Source organism: Lontra canadensis, unplaced genomic scaffold, assembly GCF_010015895.1.
Source record: "Lontra canadensis isolate GAN:19392208 unplaced genomic scaffold, GSC_riverotter_1.0 scaffold184, whole genome shotgun sequence".
NCBI lineage: Eukaryota > Metazoa > Chordata > Mammalia > Carnivora > Mustelidae > Lontra > Lontra canadensis.
Window position 1 is genome coordinate 1,044,308 of NW_022631178.1, and position 19,003 is coordinate 1,063,310.

Below are 19,003 nucleotides of genomic sequence, written 5' to 3' on the forward strand. Positions count from 1 at the left end.
AATTCTGGACACTAGGGCTGTTTTCTGGGGAGACAAAGTCCGGGTCATCCAAAGTCCCCCCAAATGCTAGAGGGCGCAGAAGCCCTCTCCCTCCCACCCTCAGGTGACAGGCTTAAAAGTTAAAAAAAATATATATCTATCATCGTCATTGTTAACCATTGCTGTGCTGGATTTGTTGTTTCGTTTTTCTCCAATAAATTATTTTCTACTCAGTCACCTGGGCTTGTGTGCTGGCGGAAGGGGGGGAGGGGGCGGTGCGCGGAGGGTGGGGGGTGGGAGTCGGCCTGGGGCGGAAGGTGGTGCCTTGGGGGAAGCCGGGACCGGGGCGGGGAGGGGGGGCAGCCTGGTTAGGGACGAGGTTGCACGGGCAGCGCTGGACGTGACCGGCGCCGTGGAGGGCCTCCCCTGCCCGCCCAAGAAAGGCTGGGGTGGGGGCGGGCTCCCCCTGCGAGGCCCCATCGGGCCACCAGACGGCGGTGTTTGGGGCCCCAAGCCGAGGCCGGTCCCAGTTCAGGAACACGCGGAGCCGAGAGCAGGCCAGGGGACGGCGCGCCCCGCTTTATTGGCGAGCGCGGGGCTCGGGGCGCGGAGCCCGGCGTTCGGGGAGGGCCGCGCGCGCGGGTGGCCGGTGCCGGGGCTCCCGCGGCCGCTACAGCGAAGACAGCGTCTTCCCCGAGGGGACGGACTCCGCGGGCGCGCGCGGGCCTCCGGGGGGCGGCGGGCGCGCGGCGGGCGCGGGGGTCCGGCCGGGGAGGGACGCCGCGCGCCGCCTGGGGCCCTGCAGCCGCTGCCGCCAGCCGGAGGACCAGCTCCTCCAGGACGCTAGCGGGGCCTTCCACGGGGCCTTCCACGGGGCCTCCCTGTCCTCCTGCCCCGCGGGCGGCGGCTCCCGGCGGGACCCGGACGGCCGGTCCTCGGGGGCGCCCGGGTTCGGCGCGTCCTCCGCGGACGCCGGGTCCTGGGGCGGCGGCCGCCTCCTCCCCGGGGCCCCCGTGTTCGCGCGCGGCCGGAGCGACTCCCTGGCGCCCGGCTCTGGCTCGGGGGTCGCCGCGCGCGCTCCCAGCACGTCGCCGCCGAGCGCGGGCGCCTTGCGCAGGCTGGTGCCCTGCGTGATGAGGTCCGCGTAGCCCTCGCGGTGGGAGAAGGCGTAGCTGGAGCGGCGGCCGCGCGACCCCCGCTGCGGGTAGGGCCCGGGCTCCACCGCCACGACCTCCTCGCTGGTGGCCTCCTCCCCCTCCTGCGGAGCGGAGCGGAGCGGAGCCCGAGGTCACCGGCTGCCCCCGCTCTCGGGGCCTGCCCCCAGCCCGCGCCACTCAGAGCCCTTCCGTGGCCGCCACTGACTGACCCTTCCCTACCCGGAGAGCCCTGAGACTGACCGCGGTCCACCCCGTGTCCTTCCCTGGGACCGAACCCCGACCGGCCGCCAGCGGCCTGGGGTGCCCTCTGGTGGCAAAGCCAGGACAGGGGCGCCTGGGGCAGCCACGTGGCCAGCCCCTGGGCAGAGGACGGCAGGTTTTGGCCGTCTGGGTCCGTTTTTCCAGCCAATTCTAGGGCCCATCGCAGCTGCAACCTGCCCTTCTAGATCTGGGGGTTTTCCATTGTTTTTTTTTCCCCCATTCCAACACAAAATGGGTCCCTTTAACCTTCTCTAAGCGCACAGCTCCCTGGTGGGAAGCACTCACACCCCCAGCCTCCGTTTTCAGAACTGTCCATCCCCCCACACGGAGACTCTGTTCCCACAAAGCACGGACTCCCCAACTCCGCCCCAGCCCCGGCTCCCACGCTCTCCTCTCTGTCTGTGCGGTTGGGACTCCTCTGGGGCCCCCCTGGGAGTGGGGTCCTGTGGGACGGGTCCTTCTGGGTCTGGCTGCTCTCCCTGAGCCCCGTGTCCTCGGGGTGTGTCCTCCGTGTGTGGCAGGGGTCAGGGTCCCTCCCTTCCTGAGGCTGGACCGTGTTCCCACGTGGGGATGGACCGTGCCGCGTGTCCTCCATCTGTGCATGGACACTGGGGCACTTCTAAGTCCCTTCTCTTCCCTAAACCATTTCCAAGTTGCTCTTTCACCTGGACCCCCAAACCCCCATTACCTGGGGGCGGGTCCTGTTATTGGTCCCCCGGGAGTCCTGGGCGTGTGCCTGGGTCTCCATCCCTCCCACTCCCAGCCCCTCGTCTTGAAGTTTAGGCTCCCAGCACAGGCTCTGGCTGAGGGGACCCCGCCCCCTCACCTTGGGGCCCGCCTTCTTGAGGGCCTGGCAAATGATGCGCAGGGCCAGTGTGGGCAGGGTGTTCAGGGACACGTTCAGCAGAAGGACCAGGAGGATGGAGGGCTGGGACAGCACGTTGCGGTCAGCATCTGGCAACAGGTCAGGGTCACAGCCCGGCCCCGGGTGGAGCCTCCCCAGAGCCTGCCGACAGCCCACCTGCCCCCTCTGCCTCTGCCCCCGGGACACCTTTGTGCCAACTCCTAGAAGGCACCGACCCCCCTGCATGGCACCGCCGCGTGCCCCTGTGAGAACACAGAAGCTCGGAGAGGGGCACGGCGGCGCATGGACAGGGACGTACCCGTCTCCAGGGCCCGCCACCCCGTCCCTGCTGGGGGCTCACACAGAAACGGGAAGGTCTTGGGTGAGATCTGGAAGAGCCAGAGGCTCTGGCTGACCAAAGTCGCAAGCTCGTAGAAGAAGAGACTGAGGAAGACGGCAAGTACGGACAGCACCGTCCAGTATCTGATGGCAAGTACGACCTGAAGGGGCAGGAGGGTCAAGTCGGGGCAGGGCTCCATGGAAGTGCCCCGGGTCCGCGGATGGCACCTGCTAAGGACCCCCTGGCAGGGTCACCGAGCGGGCACCCCTGGGTGGCTCACGTCCGAGGCCCCCCTGGAGCTGGCCAGGCTGGGGTCCTGCCTACCTCCATGGTGACGGACAGCAGGCCCGACATGGCCACAACCACAGCGAAAGACTGATAGTCGCTGAAGCTGACGGGCCCGGCCGAGTCGTGGCTGACCCACAGGGTCATGAAAAAGTTGACCAGGGAGGTGACCGTGCCATGGGCAAGGGCCTGGAGAAAGACCCAGTAGTTAAAGAGCTCGTCCTTCTGGCCTGCGATGTACAGCTCGGGCAGCTCCAGGCTCCGCTCGGCACTCACGTCCTGGGGGTGGGGCGGGGGGCAGCGGCAGGCTCTTGGGACCGGGGGGTGGGGGGGGGATCGGGCACAGCCCCATCCCCGCACCAGGCCCCGGGGCGGACACGGAAGCATCTCTGGGGAAGGAGGAGACAAGGTGCTGCTCACCTGCTCGAAGAGCCCAATGTAGAGGACGGGGAGCGTGCTGTACAACAGGTTGAAGAGGGCGAGGAACCAGCCTTCATACAGAGGCTGTATGACACGGAGGGGGCGCGCGGTCAGCCTTCCGCCGCTTTACCCGAGGGCACCACCCAAAGCAGCTGCACCCCTGGGGAGGCTTCCAAGCGCACAGGGAAGCTGAGCTACAACGAGGCTGGTGTGGACCAGGGCTGGGCTGTCCGAGGCCGGACAAAGACGGGAAGTGAGAGGCAGAGCGGAAAAGCAGGGTCTAACTATTGCAAAACTGCACCTTCGGGTCCGTGTTTCAATGGGATGGCTTCAGTGTAGAAATATGGGGGGGGTGGCTAGACGATGCAGGGTTTTCGGGTCATTTTAGGGTTAAGGGAACCGGGTGTGGAAGAGGCCTCCCGATGACAGAGCTGAACCGGTTACCAGACACGAGCTCTGGAAACCCCTGACGGGCCTTCTGGTTTGGAATCAGTAAGTAAAAACAAGAACATTTCCAAGAACCAAGGTCCTCACTGTTGGAGAAAAGAACCCGCAGTGAGTCCATGGGAAAGGCTAGGCTGGGCCTCGCCCCGCGGGCCCGGAATCGGATGGATGGCTGGGGGCTCTCAGTGTTCAAAGTACACACATAGAGGAGGACAGACAGACACGGAGCAGACACGGGACAGGTGTGTGTCTCCACGGGGGTGACACCCGTGCACTTCCAGCTCCTGCTGACCAAGCAGTCCAGAAGCGGCCAGTCCTAGCAAGCGCACCCGGCACGTAGAGTCTGGGGTCTGACTACCAGGACCCAGGTCTCCCTATGGGAAATGCAACAGGAGTGTGGGGCCTCCCGTGGCCCCAGAAAGTGGGGCTGTACTCGGAAAAGAGCAAGCATGTGTAAAAGGGACAAATCAGGGACAATCGAAGCCACAACATATACAGTAGAAGAAATAGCCACGAGTCTACACTGATAGAAATAGACATTGGAAAATAAAGAGAAGAGTAAGCAGCGGTTCTTCCAGTTAACAAATGTGAGAAAAAAAAACAACAACTAAACGCTGGGCAAAGGTCCTGCTTTCCTCACTGCACTGGAAGTCGTCGCCAGAGCAATTAGGTAAGAAAAAGAAATAAATGCTATTTAACTAGAAAAGGAAGAAGGAAAACTATCTCTGTTTGCAGAGGACATAATTCTATATGAAGAGAAGTCCCAAAAGGGTCCCCAGAAAGTTATGAAAGGCAGTAACCCGATTCAGCAAAGTTCAGGGCACAGACCGAAAATCAAAACCTCACTCCTGTTTCTAGGCACCGGCAAGGAACAATCCCAAAAACAAATTAAGAAAACAATTCCACTTACAGAAACATCTGAAAAATAGCTATAAATAAAAAAGTAAAAGGAGCAAACAATACATATTTATCCAGGGTGCGTCTGTAAAGCCCCCCCCCCCAAACCCCTGGGTTTCAGTGACAGGGAGCTCACCCCCTCTCACAGATGGCCCTTTGCAGACACGTCCTTTCATGCGGAGCAAATCAGTGCCAGGGAACCTCGTAGAGCTCCAGAGGGCTCCTATCATGTTCGCCATGATACTGCCTACAGCCTTACAGTCAGCGACCCAGCTCCCACACTGTTCTCCGGGGCCCCAGCTCTCCCCTTGGGTCCCCTAGACGGATGGACATGGGGGCATCTGCCCTGCCCCCGCTTCAAAGCTCCAATTTGCCAAGTACCCCTGAGAACGCTGGACCCAGAGCGGATATGTGGCTGCTGCCCTGGCAGGGCCTACACAAAGCACACCTGGGCGGAGAAGCCGTTGTAGAAGGAGAACCAGATCTGCACCATCATGCTGGCCGCCGTCTTGTAGATGAAATAGCGCAGGAACTTGCAGACCCGCATGTAGGACCAGCGCCCGTGCACCAGCAGCAGCCGCTTCAGGAAGCAGAACTGGGCCAGCACGTAGTCGCTGTTCTGCACGGCCTGCATGCCCTCCTGCCCCGCCAGCCCCACGCCGATGTCCGCAGCTGCGGGGACATGCGGCCGGTCAGCCTCCGGCCACCCCCGGCCGGCTGGCCGACCCCCACCTGCTGCCCACCACCCACTCTTGATCATGTTGATGTCGTTGGCGCCGTCCCCGACGGCCAGGGTCACCACGCGCTGGTATTTCTTGACCAGTGCCACGATCAAAGCCTTCTGCTTGGGTGTCACGCGGCAGCAGATGACCGCCTGGCACTGGGACGCCAGCTCCACGAAGGCCCGCTCCCGCCGCACCTCGGGGCTCTCGCTGGTGCTGGTGTTGGAGCCCGTGACCTGCGGCGTGACCGTGGCCCTCAGCTGGATCCCGAGGATCCGCCACATCAGGGACAGGCGCCGGTCCTGCAGGAAGTCCTCCCTCTGCTCGTCTGGCTCCTGCCACAACTCGTCCCCGTCTTCGTTCATGTTGTGGACCAGCGCCCGGGGCTCCTTGCGCAGGGACAGCAGGAGCTGGTCCTGGCCATGGAGGGGGTGTGCAGGGGTCTCATCACTCTCCCTGCACCCCTCCGCTCCAGGAGCGCCCCAAGCGGGCCCTCCTCCCAGGCCTCGAGTCCCAGCAACGGCCAGACTGGACTGCGACCCTCTGAGAACCGCCTCTCGGCTGCTCCTGCCAGCCCCTCCCCAGTCCCGGGGGCTCTGCCGGCGGCCCTGAGAAGACACTGACCAGTAACTCCCCGCTAATGACCATGGCCACCTTGACACGTGGCAGGAACAGGTTCTTCCGACGGCCTTTACCACGTGGCACGTTGTTGTTGGTCTCCCAGGACGCCTCCAGGATGCGGCTGCAGGGGCCCACCTGGGCTCAGCCACGTGGCGGGCGCAGGCTTCCCTGCACCCCCTTCCGGCTGGGCCTGGGTCTCCCCCTCTGGGAGTCCAGCCAGGCAAGGCTGAGGGCCCCTGCAGGCCCCGGGAGCCCCGCTTCTGCCCCGGTGCAGCCCCAGCCCCAGCCCCATGTCTTACACGATCTCCTTCTCCTCCAGGATGAGCATGCTCTCCGAGAGGAGCTGGCAGGCAAACCCGATGTTCACCGCGGTCTCTGCAAACCAGCCCCGCTCAGCACCGCTGAGCCCGTGCTTGCGGGCCACGCCCACCCTGTGGTGGCGACCCAGCCCCCCCACACCAGCATGCCCCTGCCCAGGCCAGCCGTGAGGACGGGCTCAGAGGGAGGCACGGACTCGGGCCGCCAATAGCAGCCGGCCCTGATGTTTTTGGCGGCAGCTGGGAGCAGAGGGGCCCCCACTCCCATCCTCCGGCCGGGGCGAGGCTCCCGGGGGCCAGGGCCAAGCGGTCACTGGATGTGGCATGCCTAGGCCCCCTGGCACTTCTTGGAACCCACAAAGATGGTTTAATTTCTTCTAAAATTAGAAGGAGAAAAAGCAGCAGCAGCTTGGATATACTTGTCTTTACAGGAACGCGGCTGCGAACTGACATCTTGACTATTTTGTCTGTTTGCGCCCGGTGCCCACGTGAGCCCTGCTGCCGCCTGGCCGTGCGCACACCCAGCGGGCCCCAAAGAACCCGCAGGGGAGAGGAGGGGATTCGGGGCTCTCAGGACCCGAGCCCTACGCAACCTCCAGCGTGCCCCGAGTTCTCGGAGCCCTGCTGGACCCATCTCTCGCAGGGGGGCAGGTCGTGAAGGCCAAATGCTCAGGAGAGCTCGGCCCAGTGCAGGTCCCCCCCGGCAGGGGTTGGGGGGGCAGGGGGACCCCGGCACTTTGAACAGTTCCCCTTTCTCCCTTCCCCGGATGAGGTGGGGGGCTGTGCTGGGCCCAGCTGTGGGACAGGCTGTCAGGGGAGCGCCAGTCAGGGGAGGAGTTCCTGCCCACCGGGCCCCCTCTCTGCGTGGGGCCGGGCCGCCCTAGGACCCACCTTGCTTATCCCCCGTGAGTACCCACACTTTGATGTTCCCCTGCTTGAGGCACTTGATGGTGTCGCAGACGCCATCCTGCAGTCTGTCCTCAATGGCCGTGGCTCCCAGCAGCTGGGGGGTGGGGGCAGCCTGAGCGGGGACCTGGCCCCCCAGCAGAGGTCGGGGGTGCCGGCCTGGCCCCCCACGCTCCACGTACCTGGAGGCCCTGCTCCATGTCCTCGTACACCTGGTGCAAGGCGTGGGCCCGGTTCTGCAGCAGGACACTGGCCTCCTGGTGTCGCTGGCGCCACTCCTCGTACACGTACTCCCCTACCTCCTTGTACGCCAGGCACAGGGTCCGCAGCGTCTGCTCAGCGAAGGACTGGGGGCCGGGGGCCGGCACCACCCTGTCACCACCCTTCTCCCCCAAACCGCCCCCCATGCTCCGCTCCGCCGGGCCTCCACACTCGCCCCTGCCCTCCCTTCTGCTAGGAGCACCTCCCTTCGCCTCCTACAGCAACTTCTGAACATTCCTAAGACCCTCCCTGGCCCCCACCTCCGTCAGCCCCAGGGCCTTCCTGTCGTCCCTCTGGTTAGGAGTGTCTGGACCCCCGCCTGGCCCCAGGTTTTCTGCCCCAGTGGGCATTTGTTCTTGACTAGAAGTGGGTCTGAGAGGCCGGCTGGGGCACGACAGGGCTCCCCGCACATCACAAGGCAGCGGTGTGAGTGTGTCACTATTCTGCATGTGTTTCCCCGGCTTGGAGGCAGAGATCAGAGGCCCGCCCAACTCCCTCCCCCAGCAGAGCTCCACACTGCCCCCTACTCCCAGCAGAGAGGGCACTGTGGAAGCCCCCAGTGGAGGGACACATGACGTTCTTTCCATAAACACCCCCACTGGCCCCTGCACCAGGTGATGTCGCAGACCTAGCAAAGCCCTTAGGGAGCCCTACAGGGTCAGGGCTGGGCCAGAGAGAGGACGCCTAACATGACAGGACAGCCTTGTTAGGGTTGGGGCAGGAAAATCTCCCTGGAGGTGATCACATCTGAGACTTGAGGACTAGAAGATCCTGAGCCACAGAGTGGAGAAAGGCATTCCAAGTAGAGGGGTTAGGTGTGCAAAGGTCCTGTGGTATCATCTGAGCAAGGGGCAAACTGTAAGCCAGAAACTGGGGTCCTGGGAAACCCCCTGGGGGCAAGGAGATACCAGGCTAGAGAGACCAGCAGGCAACAGAGCCTCAACGGCTGGGCGGTGGAGTTTGGTCATCACCCACGGAGCAAAGGACTCGAGGCAAGGAGGGCTGCACATGTCTTAGACCCCAGGCTTGGCTAGGAGAAGGAAGCAGTGTCCAGTCTAAAGCCCAACCACAGGGTGTCCTTGTGTGACTTAGAAAAAGATGTCCCCTCTGGACAGATAGAGCTGAGAGTTCAGTTCCTTCCCAGTCCGTGTGTGTGCAGGCCTACATGTGCACGCTCACACTGGGGGAGGTTGGGAAGTGTGCAACCTGGACAACTGTACGTGGCCAGCAAGGGTACCTTCCATTTCTCTACACTCTCCTCCTCTGTCCTTGTGCCCTCACGCCCCCCCCACAGCCCCTCCTCCCACAGGGACTCACAGCCAAGGCCTCCTCTGTGGCCCACTCTTTCGCGCCTCTCTTGTGCAAGCGCTCAAAGATAACGACGTCAGCGCCTTTGGTGTAGAGGTAGATGGAGCCCTCGGGGCTGCGGACTGCGGAGGGAGAGGCCCGGCTGCCACACGCTCTCCCCTGTGGCCCACCGCCCCCGGGGCGCCGGCACTCACCCAGCACGGACATGCGCTTGCGTATGCTGTTGAAGTCCATCATGGCCAGAACCTTGTACACCCGCTTCTCCCCCAGCTCCATCACCGTGATGCTGTCCTGTGTGCGTGCCACGAACACATACCCGAAGTTCCGGGCCGCCGTGACCAGTGCCTCCTCATCAGGGGATGCCGCCTGGTACACCAGCTGGTCTGGTCAGGGAGGGAACCGCGAGCTGGGCCGGGCGCCGTCCCCGGGAGCCTGCCCTCCATCAGGACCCGCCACTCCTCTACAGCGGGTCCCGCCTGTGTCTCCAGAGCACGCGGCTAGGAAACAGGCCCAGAAGACGGTCACAGACGTCTCCCGGGCTCGTGTGACCTCTCAGCCCGGTAAAGGAAGGCGGGTTCTTGGGCCCCGGTCCTAAGGGCTTCATCCTCCCAGCAAGAACATCTCTCAAGTCACAGCCTGGACACCCCGCGATCCAGAAGATAGTGGAAGGGGGCCTGGCGGTGGGGCCGGACCATCTCTCGGGCCAGGAGAGCGGGCCAGGGGCCCGGGGGAGAGGGCGGTCGCACTCACGGTCCTCCTCCTGCACCATCACGGTGTGGCAGATGGCCAGCAAGCGCCAGAACTCGCGCACTGTCTTGTCCTCGTTGTCCCGGACGGCACATAGGAGCTCAGCGTTTTGGTAAAGCAACTTCCCATCAGCAAATTCGTTCCAGAGGTAGGGGTTCTCCTGCAGTGCCGGAGCGCAGCACGTGGGCTCTGAGCGCATCCCTGCCCCCGCCGCTGCATCCCCCACCCCTGCATGACCCGGCGGCCAGGGCTCACCTTATGTGGGGTGTCCTCCTCTTCATCGGGGCCTGGGGAAAGACCCCCCGTCAGGCCTCAGGTCCCCCGGATCCACGGGGACCCCACAGCCCCCAGTCCCCATAGTCAGGCTTTCTGGGGCCACCAGATACAGCGGACAAGCTGGACCTGGGGCTCTGGACCCCACACTCCAAGCCACCAAGGACCCCCAGCCTCTGCTCTGCCTTCTGTACAAAGGAGACCAAGGCACAGCCACAGTTTCTGGGGGTCCCAGAGGGCAGCCAGAGCAGACAGCCGCACGGAGGGCTCTCCATGGCCTCTCCTTACAACTTGGACTTGGCTGACTATTCGAAAAATTGGGTGGTTCCACACGAAAACCTGGGTCCGCGGCCCTTCTAGAAACATCTGAAGACCTAGAGGGGGGTAGATACTGCCCACGGCCGACCCCGCTGCTCCCTCTCGCCCCTCAGGCCCTGGCTGAAGGTGGGGTGCGGTTTCTAGCTCTGTCTCCCGTGGACCACCCAGGCGGGCCCTCTGTCACCTCCCCGGTGCCACCCCTGGGCCCTGGTTTCCGGAGAGGACAGATGAGCCCCGCCCGGCACGGTCCCCGCGGTCTGTGAGCTAAGAACGGCTCTCCTGTTTCCAAAGCCCAGGGAAGACTCTGACCTCGTGACACCTCACGTGACACCTCACATGACCCCTGGAATGGCCCGTGACTGTCCCCGCAAGCTCTGGTCGTGAAGAGCCAGAGTGGAGCCCCGTCCCGCCGCGGGGCAGGTGCGAGGCCAGTGACGCCAGCGTGGGCAGCGTGGCCGGCCGGCGCGGTGGTGGGGGCACCCACCGTAGGTGACGCCCCCGATGCAGCATTTCTTGAAGGTCATGATGTTCTGGGTGAGCGTGCCGGTCTTGTCCGAGAAGACGTACTGCACCTGGCCCAGCTGGTCGTTGAGGCTGGTGCTGCGGGCCCTGGCAGGCTCGTCCTGCGGGGCGTAGTACATCTCCACATCCCAGTTGATGAACATGCTGTTCCCCAGGTAGATGAACTCGACCCTGCAAGGCACGCCGGGTCACGCCCCAGCCCCCACGCCGGCAGGAGGGTGGGGGCTGGGGGGCGGCGGCCGGACCCACATGATGAACATGGCCATGGGCACCATGACGCTCAGCAGGATGAGGAAGCCCCAGAAGATGAAGAAGGTCTCCGTGGCCGCGCTGTACAGGTACCGGGAGGACACGTAGTAGTGCCTGGCCTTGAACTCTCTCACCTTGAACCAGAAGCCCAAGCTTAGGGCCATGGAGACCAGCACCAGGGACACGAAGATCTGCAGGGAGGGAGGGAGGTGGTGGAGCCCCGGGCAGCACATGGGTCCCCCCGGAGACCCACCAGCAGGGACACGGGGACGGCCCCCTCCCCAGCCAGCCCTGCCTGCGGGCCCAGCAGAGGGGTCTGGGGGGGCGGGGTGGGGGGTCTGCAGGGCGGCTCTCATCTGGCCCTGTGGCCGTGATTTCATTTTTCTTCTAAAGATTTTATTTATTGGGGTGCCTGGGTGGCTCAGTGGGTTAAGCCTCTGCCTTCAGCTCGGGTCATGATCTCGGGGTCCTGGGATCGAGCCCCGCATCGGGCTCTCTGCTCAGCAGGTAGCCTGCTTCCCCCTCTCTCTCTGCCTGCCTCTCTGTCTGCTTGTGATCTCTGTCAGTCCAAAAAGTAAATAAAATCTTTAAAAAAAAAGATTTTATTTATTTATTTGAGAGAGAGAGTGAGAGAGGAAACATAAGCAGGGGGAGAGGCAGAGAGAGAGGGGGAAGCAGGTTCCCAGCAGAACAAAGAGCCCGATGCGGGGCTCGATCCCGGGATCCTGGGACCATGACTGGAGCCGAAGGCAGAGAGAGTTCACTGACGGAGCCCCCCAGGAGCCCTGATTTCTTCAGTTAACTTCAAAAGAGATAATTAAGGAAAAAGTTACAGCCGTCAGCTGTCGGTGGAGGGAGGCGAGCCTGTCGTGACCTCCTGCAGGTCTGGAAAACATCGAGATCAGCATTTCCTTCCTAAGGACACTCCTGCTTGGCCCTTCTCTTATGGGAAGGCTCTGGTCCACAGCCCCGTGCCGGGATCAGGCCGCGGGTCCGCGCCGCAGGGCGCCCGCTCCCCTCCGTACCCCCGCCGGGCGCAGGCCTCACCAGCACCACCAGCCGGTTCACCAGCCGGTCGATCTTGGTTCTCTTCAGGTGGATCCTGCCACAGTTCTTCATGATCTTGGTGTCAAAGCCTGCGGGGTCAGCGTCCGCTCACCCCCGCCCGCCTATCTGCTCGTCCCTCTTTCCCTGCAGCCGCCCCACATCCGTCCGGGGCACAACCCTCCCGTCTTCAGCCACAGCAAGGGCGCTGGCCGCCTTGGACCCTTCTACGCTCCAGGGACCCGGGCCGGGCCGTGTGACCTCTTGCCGGTGACTTCGGGGGCCCCCGCCCGGTGCCGTACCCGCATAGATGACCATCCCGTAGCAGGTGTCCGTGTTCCGAACCCTGCAGCCGCGCAGAAGCATGTTGCCGCTGTCCAGGGGGTGCTTCCTGCCGTTCCAGTCCAGGCACCCCACAAAGTGGTGTAGACGGCTGTTGGGCTCTTCACACACCACCTTGCCTGTGGGCAGCGGGGGGCAGGGAGCCAAGGGCTGGCGTGGCTGGGCCGCCCTCCTGCTCTAGCCACCCTCACGGGGCCGGCCCTGCCCACGCTGCCCCCACAGGACTCAACCCCTCGGGGAAGCCCTCCCCTTGGAGCCCCCTTGCTCATGGGTAGGACCCTGGGATGTCACGAGACATTCACTCTGGGGCGGGCCCCACTGACGTCTGTGAGCTCCGTGAAGGGGAGGGGGAGGGGGCACCGGCCTTGTCCTGGTCACGTTGGGGTCCCCAGAGCCCAGCCCCCAGCCTACAAGGTCTGCTCAGTAAACCTTTGAGGGGGAGAAGGAAAGGACACCTCCACCCAGCACCCTGAAACCACAGGGGACAAATGCAAGGCACTGCAGAGTGTTCGAGGTGGCAGGAGAGGGCCTTTCTGTCACCACCGCACAGAGACTGGGGGTTCCAGCCCCACTTGTGTTCAAGAAAATAAACTGAGGGTCAAAGGATGGCCCAGGGCAGGGGAAAATGACAGTGAGGGGTGGCCTGGGACCCCGGCAGGGAGAAAGCTGGGGGGCCACAGGCCTGCTGCAAGACTGAGAGCCGGAGCTGGTCCTGAATGGAGATGGGAGCTGTCCACGGCAGGCCTGGAGGGGGGCAGGGGAGCCAAGGGGCAAGCCTGGGACCCCCTCACCTCTCTGAACCCAGTCTCCCCACTCTGAAAGGTAGGCCATGCCTCGCAAGACACCCCGGGGCAGCTGGGGCAGGGGGAGGCCCAGAGGGAGGTGTCGGGACAGGGGCAGCCGCCCTCCACACAAGCAAGGCTTTTCCCGGATGCGGTGACAGACCAGCCATGAGCTCAAGACCCAGCTTCTGCTCCGTGACCCGTTAGAGTAACATGCCTTTCCAGCAAGCGAGGGAAAAGGAAAGTAGCCCCTTGCCGGGGTGTGACGAACCCTAACGGTACCCCCAGGGATGAAAGGTCCTGCTTTCCGGGCAGCAAAGGAGACACGCCCAGGACTCCCTGCCCCGTGGGCCCTTCCCACCCGCACGCACGTCGTTAGCCCACGTCCACCAGCTCCCTTTTCGCTTCAACAGCTGAACATGTTTGGCTTTCAGCAGCCGCGTGTCATAAGCCTGACAAATGCCACCCTTTGTGCCGTAACCACAGAAAACGCCCCGTGCTTATGCTGATGGAGAGGCCGTGATATGCCTCTTGAAGGCTACTCCGGCCCCAACATCCCCGAAACCCAGCAAGCTGGGGAACTTCTGCGCCCACCACGCAGGGGGCAGGCGGAGGCCCAGGAGGGGCGAACGGGTCTGCGGCCGCTCACCTTGGAAGGAAGCCATGCTCCTCACACTGGTCAGCTCGAGGTGGGTGACCAGCGGGGCCTGCCGGAACTTCAAGTTGGTCTCCCTGGAGATGAGACGCGGAGCGGGTGGAAGGCGGGGGCGTTCTCGCCAAGCCCCTACTGGGTGCCAGCGGCCAGCCGGGAGGCCGGGGCCGGAGAGCAGGGCCTCGCTGCTTCTCCGTTCGCCGAGGCGGCACGCGGAGCACGCTAGGGCCCCAGGGACGTCGGTGCGAAGGCGGATGCTTGCCGGCCCTGCTGGCTTGCAGGCGCCCCACAAATGCTCACGGGGCAAGCGACCAGCAGGCCCAAGCAGGCGTGCGGTGCCAACTCCCCGGCCGCCGGGGAAGGTCTCGCACCCGGAGCCCCCAACCCCTGCGGTGACCCCTGCTCACCCGTCGATGTCTGCGGTCTCCACGTAGCACAGACTGCTGGGCTCCGTGCTGGCCAGCAGGAGCAGGTCGGCCTGGCGTGGGGCGGGGGAATGGGGGAAACAGCGCTGCTGGGGGGCAGGAGGAAAAGGAGCCGGAAGCCACCCCACGACCCGCCCCAGCTGCCAGCTCACCGGGACGATGTTGTCTCTGTGCAAACAGACCACGTCTCCCACACACAGGTTTGCCCATTTCTTCCACAGGAAGCTGCAGGGGTAGGGGTGGCGGCAGGTGCGCAGGGGCGGGGGCTCCCATGCCCAGACTGCACCGCCCCCCGCTCAGAGAGGTCTTGGCTCCAGCAGCCCTCGGTCCTCCCGGATGGCCAGGCAGCCCTGACCCCCCATTCCCAGGTCGCTCTCAGGCCTCCCCCGCACCACACCCCTTCAGACCCTCAGCCTCCACCCCTACTGCCGGGCCCACCCAGGCTTGGGGGACAGGAGCTGCCAGAGAAGTTGGGCTGAGAAGCCACAGAGAAGTCACCCCTGGACTCGAGCAGGACGTCCAGGAGCCGAAGCTTCGGGCACTCCGCCAGCGGCTCCTCCCTGTCGCGCATCCCCCCCACCAGCGCTGGAAACCACTGGCCGCCCCCACCACCCACCCACCGTCCACCGGGCCGCGGGGCCTCACCTCTTCCCCACCAGGATCTGGCAGGGTCTGTTGTTGATGAGCCTGTCGCTCCTGTGTCGCCCCTGGGCTGACAGGGGCCGGGTCAGAGGGACGGCCCCAACCCCTCCCGACCGCGCCCCCCGCCCCTGGCCGCCCGGTAAGGGCCCACATGCAGAGAAGCCACCCACACAGGCGGCCCCTGTCCAGAGCAGGAGGCGGATTCTGCCTCCCACCCTCTGCCCGCAGGAGTGCCTGCCCCCACCCCTACCTGCCCCTCACCAAGCGCCGCGCGACCCCAGCCACACTCACGATGTCGTCTACCAGGTCGCGGGTGGCCCGGATGACAAGGAGGCACACGAGTGGGGCAAAAAGAGTGAACCAGGGCAGTGTGGAGATCTCAGGGAAGCCCTGCCGTGGAAGGGGGGGGGTCATGACAGCCCGTCCCCCCGGCGCCACCCGGACCATCTCCCCCTGCCCTCACACCCAGCACAGCCAGCCTCTCAACCCGGCCCCCAGGTCCACTTGCTGACCACCTCAGCCAGGGCCAGACCTCAGGACGGCCACCTTCTGGGCCCTCTGGCCCTTCTCCCCGCCCCAAATGCTCCCCAGAGCAGTCCTTTCCCCTCCGTGTCCAAATGCCCACAGACCAGCCTGGCTGGGCAGTCCCTGTCCCCATCCCTGGTGCCCACCACGTGCAGTGACGTCACCCCCCAGTCCCCAGGTGCTGAAGCCACTGCCAGGTCCCCGATGCCTAGCACAGGACCTGAACACAGTAGGTGCTCAAAGAGCTTTTATTGGATCTTTACTCAGAACAAAAGGAGATGACCCGGGTGAGGGTCAGGATGCTCTGGATACAGGCTACCCTCTGAGAGAGGGAGAGGACCCAGCTGGAAACCAATCCCCCTCCCCGGGACCACCCTGGCAGTGGGAAGTGGTCCAGCAGGTTCTGAGAACATGCCCTTGACCCCTACTCCCTCCTTGCCTTCTGGGCTTGACTAGGAAGGCTGCGGCCAAGAGGTCAGCTGTCCATGGGGGCGGGGGATGTGCCCTCCTTGGACTGGAAGGTGCCACGCAGGCACCCGTCATCATTCAACGAACATGGAGCCCCTCCCCTGTGCCAGGCCCCAGGCCGGGCGGTAGGGCCCCAGCAGCGAGTGTGGGGCGCCAGACACGGACCCACTAGCCACACAGGCAACAGTACAGTTAAACCGCCCTGGGTCTCCAGAACCCTGGGGCAAGGGTGGTCAGGGACGGCTCCCCAGAGGAGGCAGGGTGAGCCAGGGCTGACCCTGAGGGCTGCCCCCACCCCACCCCACCTGGAGAATGATGATGAGAAGGAAGTAGAGGTTGGAGATGTGGCAGAACTGCTCATACAGGTTCAAGGGCAAGAAGGAGAAGACGTTGTACTTGGCCGTGTTGATGACATTGCTCTGGAACGGGAGCCAGCACAGCATTACCGCCCAGGCCGGGACCCCCACCTACCCTGCCCGCCCCTTGGCTACCCCAGCCTCGACCCTGCAGCTGCTGAATGCAAGGTCCTGACCCCAAGTTTACTGAGCGCCCGCTGAACGCCAAGCCTGCAGCCAGCGTCTCTGAGCCCCTCCGGGTGCGAAGACCCACGGCGGGAGCCGCGTCCCCGGGGTTGCCCAGAGTGAGACGCACGCAAGGGGCTCGGGGTAGAGCCCCACTGACGCACTGCCCTTCCAAGGGTTCTGAGTAACTCATGTTAACTCCAGCTGGGACGGGGCGTAGGCGGCCAGGGACAGCGACCCGGCACAAGGCTCAGAGTGGTAGTGCGGGGTGCCACGGGGGAGGGCGGGAGCTGAGGGCCTGGGCGCGCACCTTATGCTTTTGCCTCTGCCAACACAGGAAGCTCTTCTTGAACCGGTTGTTGTAGGCCCTGCTGTTGGCCTTCACCTCCCAGGTGAATGCTGAAGCCGGAGGGAGCAGTGAGTGGGGCAAGGCCGCAGACAAACACAGGCTGACACCCCAGGGGACGGTTAATGGGCCCCCAGGGCTCGGCCAGGGAGCCGGTAAACAAGCAGGATGGCCCCTGCAGCCCCCGACTCGCTCCCTCCTCCAGGAAGCTTGCCAGAAGCCAGCCCGGATCCGGATCCGAGGAGTGCGCCCCGGCCCCACACCCTGGGCCAATCCCTAGAGAACAGGCTCTGGGAGACCCTTCACACCCGCTTCTTCTGCAGAAGGGGTAAACGGAGGCCCAGTGAGGGGCTCCCAGGTGACAGGCTGCAGGCCCCAGGTTTCAGTCGTCAGGTGTGGGACCATCTGTAACCCAAGGAGAGCCCCACGCTGGGTCTGTTGTGTGGGTGTGGGGGGCCTCCTCAGTCCCCCACCTCGGCCACTAAGCTTCATGGAGCCCCTCCCCCCTCCCCCAGACGCAGGACACGCACCTGAGTTCTCCTCCAAGTCCTCTTGGTAGGCGAGACTGCCCATGCTGGTGGGGCTGGGGGAGAGAGACCAAGGTCACACCAGGGGCCCAGCCTTTGCTGGACCAGCTGGACCACTGTCCCATTCTCTGCCCTCCCAGAATTCAAGGCCTGAGACTGGACCCTCTAAACTGCCACTTCCCATGACCACCAGCTGTCCCACCACAGGGCCCTGAAGTCCCAGCCACTGGCTGTGTCCTACTCCAGGTTTCCTCAGGTCCAATGGGGCCCAGGCTGACCCGCACACCTGCAACAGCCTCACATCCAGCAGCCCCTGAGCAGGCATCAGAGCCCGGCCCTTAGGAGGACCCCACCGCCCGTCCTGGCGTGCCCACACCCACCCCTCCCAGGCTGTCCTGACACCCCCTCCCGCCCCAACCCCCGCTCCCCACATGCCCAGCCCACTTAGGCGCTTCTCCGTTTGCAGACTGACTCAGTGGCCCCAGGGTCCCATGTTGGATCTGGAAGCGTATCTATGAGGGCTGAGCTACGCAGAGGGTCTGACCGTGGTCTTGGGACAGCTAACCGTGATGGGGGAGATGGGGGCACACACCATGCCTTTCACGGAGCCTGGAACGCTGCCGCCACCCACTTCACGCTCGATTCTTGCCCTCCCATGCCAGGAACTTGAGTCTAACCGGAGGACCCTCAGCAGCTCCCCGAGTGACACCCCCCCACCCAGCACTCCGCACCCCCCACCCGAGCCCTTGCCGGCTGTTTCTTCCACCAGGAGTAGCTCAGCAGGGCAGCCTGGCCGGGGCCTCCTCACCCTTCTGGTCTCAGCTCATACTTCTTAGACCGACCCCACTTGTTCAGACGGCTCCTTGGGGCTCCCCCTCTGCCTGGAGCGTCCCCCATCCCAGTGCTGATGCCCCCTCTCTCCTCTGCTTCTCTCCCTGTCTGGGCCGCCTGCTGAACTCAGAAACGTTCATGACAGAGACAGCGTCTGAGTCAACAGCGTCCCCAGGCCCCGCGGGGGAGGGCCTGGCTCTGAGCCAGCTCCCTGGCTCCCCGGAGCCTGAGCCAGGCCGGCGCCCTCACCAGATGAGGAACAGTGAGGCCCAGGGTGAGCGAGGCTTAGCCGAGCGGGACCCAGAGGCGGGGAGACCCAGCGGGGGTCAGGTGGGCCGCAGGAATGCCTAGGTGGCCAGAATGCCGTCCAAGGTCATGGAGGGGCAGGAAGTCGCCCCCTGCCCCCAGGGCTGGCTGCCCCCTTCCTTCCACCCTCGGCTCACCAGAAGACTCGAGCATCCCGCGGCGGCGGTGGCCCAGGCGCCGGACACTCCCTGGATGGGAGACCTGGGTCCACAGCACCCCGGGCGCTGCGGCACGCCCACTGGACTCCGCCCCGCGCGAACCTCCGGCGACGCCCCGCCGCGGCCGCCGCGACCTCACACCCCCAGGCTGGGCGGAGTCCAGAGAGGGTGCGCGGGCGCCCGGGGACGCACAGCAGCGGGGGCGCCGCCGCTCACCTGCGCGGGCCGGGACGGGCGGTCCGCGGGTGGCCAGGGCGGTGGACGCGGCGCAGCTGTTAGCCCGCTACCAACCGGCCTGAAACGGGCGCCGCGGGCGCGACCGAGGGGCGGTCCCAGGGCGGCCTGGGGGCGGGGCCTTCCAGAGCTGGGCGGGGCCGGGATGGCCCTGAGGGTGGGGCCTTCTAGAGATGGGCGGGGCCTAGAGGGCCTGGGGGTGGGGCCTTGTCAAGCTGGGCGGGATCCGGGCGGGGCCAGGATGGCCCTTGGGGTAGGGCCTTGTGGAGTTGGGCGGGGCCAGAGCCCCCTGGGGCCGGGGCTTGGCAAATGGGCGGGCCCCAAGGGGC

The 19,003-nt window shown here is 64.8% G+C and overlaps 1 protein-coding gene across 1 annotated transcript; it reads right to left on the reverse strand.

Annotated features, from left to right (window-relative positions):
- Positions 1-649: 649 nt before the first annotated feature.
- ATP8B3 (ATPase phospholipid transporting 8B3) lies at positions 650-18,649 on the reverse strand. Its single transcript, XM_032847094.1, has 28 exons — positions 18,420-18,649; positions 17,149-17,201; positions 16,583-16,671; positions 16,057-16,170; positions 15,050-15,148; positions 14,762-14,823; positions 14,269-14,341; positions 14,099-14,169; positions 13,689-13,771; positions 12,218-12,376; positions 11,919-12,007; positions 10,872-11,062; positions 10,585-10,793; positions 9,765-9,796; positions 9,513-9,669; positions 8,957-9,145; positions 8,772-8,884; positions 7,376-7,540; positions 7,179-7,290; positions 6,270-6,345; positions 5,974-6,091; positions 5,378-5,765; positions 5,076-5,299; positions 3,287-3,370; positions 2,906-3,145; positions 2,603-2,741; positions 2,224-2,351; positions 650-1,237 (listed from the first exon to the last, which is right to left on the reverse strand). Exons 2-28 carry the CDS (start codon positions 17,189-17,191, stop codon positions 650-652), a joined length of 4,035 nt encoding a protein of 1,344 aa, XP_032702985.1. The 5' UTR covers positions 17,192-17,201; positions 18,420-18,649.
- Positions 18,650-19,003: the final 354 nt, after the last annotated feature.

Coding starts and splice junctions, on each gene's coding strand:
- ATP8B3 (XM_032847094.1), bottom strand. CDS start 17,191: ATGGGCAGTCTCGCCTACCAAGAGGACTTGGAGGAGAACTCAG. Junction 12,377..13,688: donor GAGCATGGCTTCCTTCCAAG/GTGAGCGGCCGC, acceptor CGCTGCCCACAG/GCAAGGTGGTGTGTGAAGAG. Junction 5,300..5,377: donor CGACATCAACATGATCAAGA/GTGGGTGGTGGG, acceptor ATGTCCCCGCAG/CTGCGGACATCGGCGTGGGG.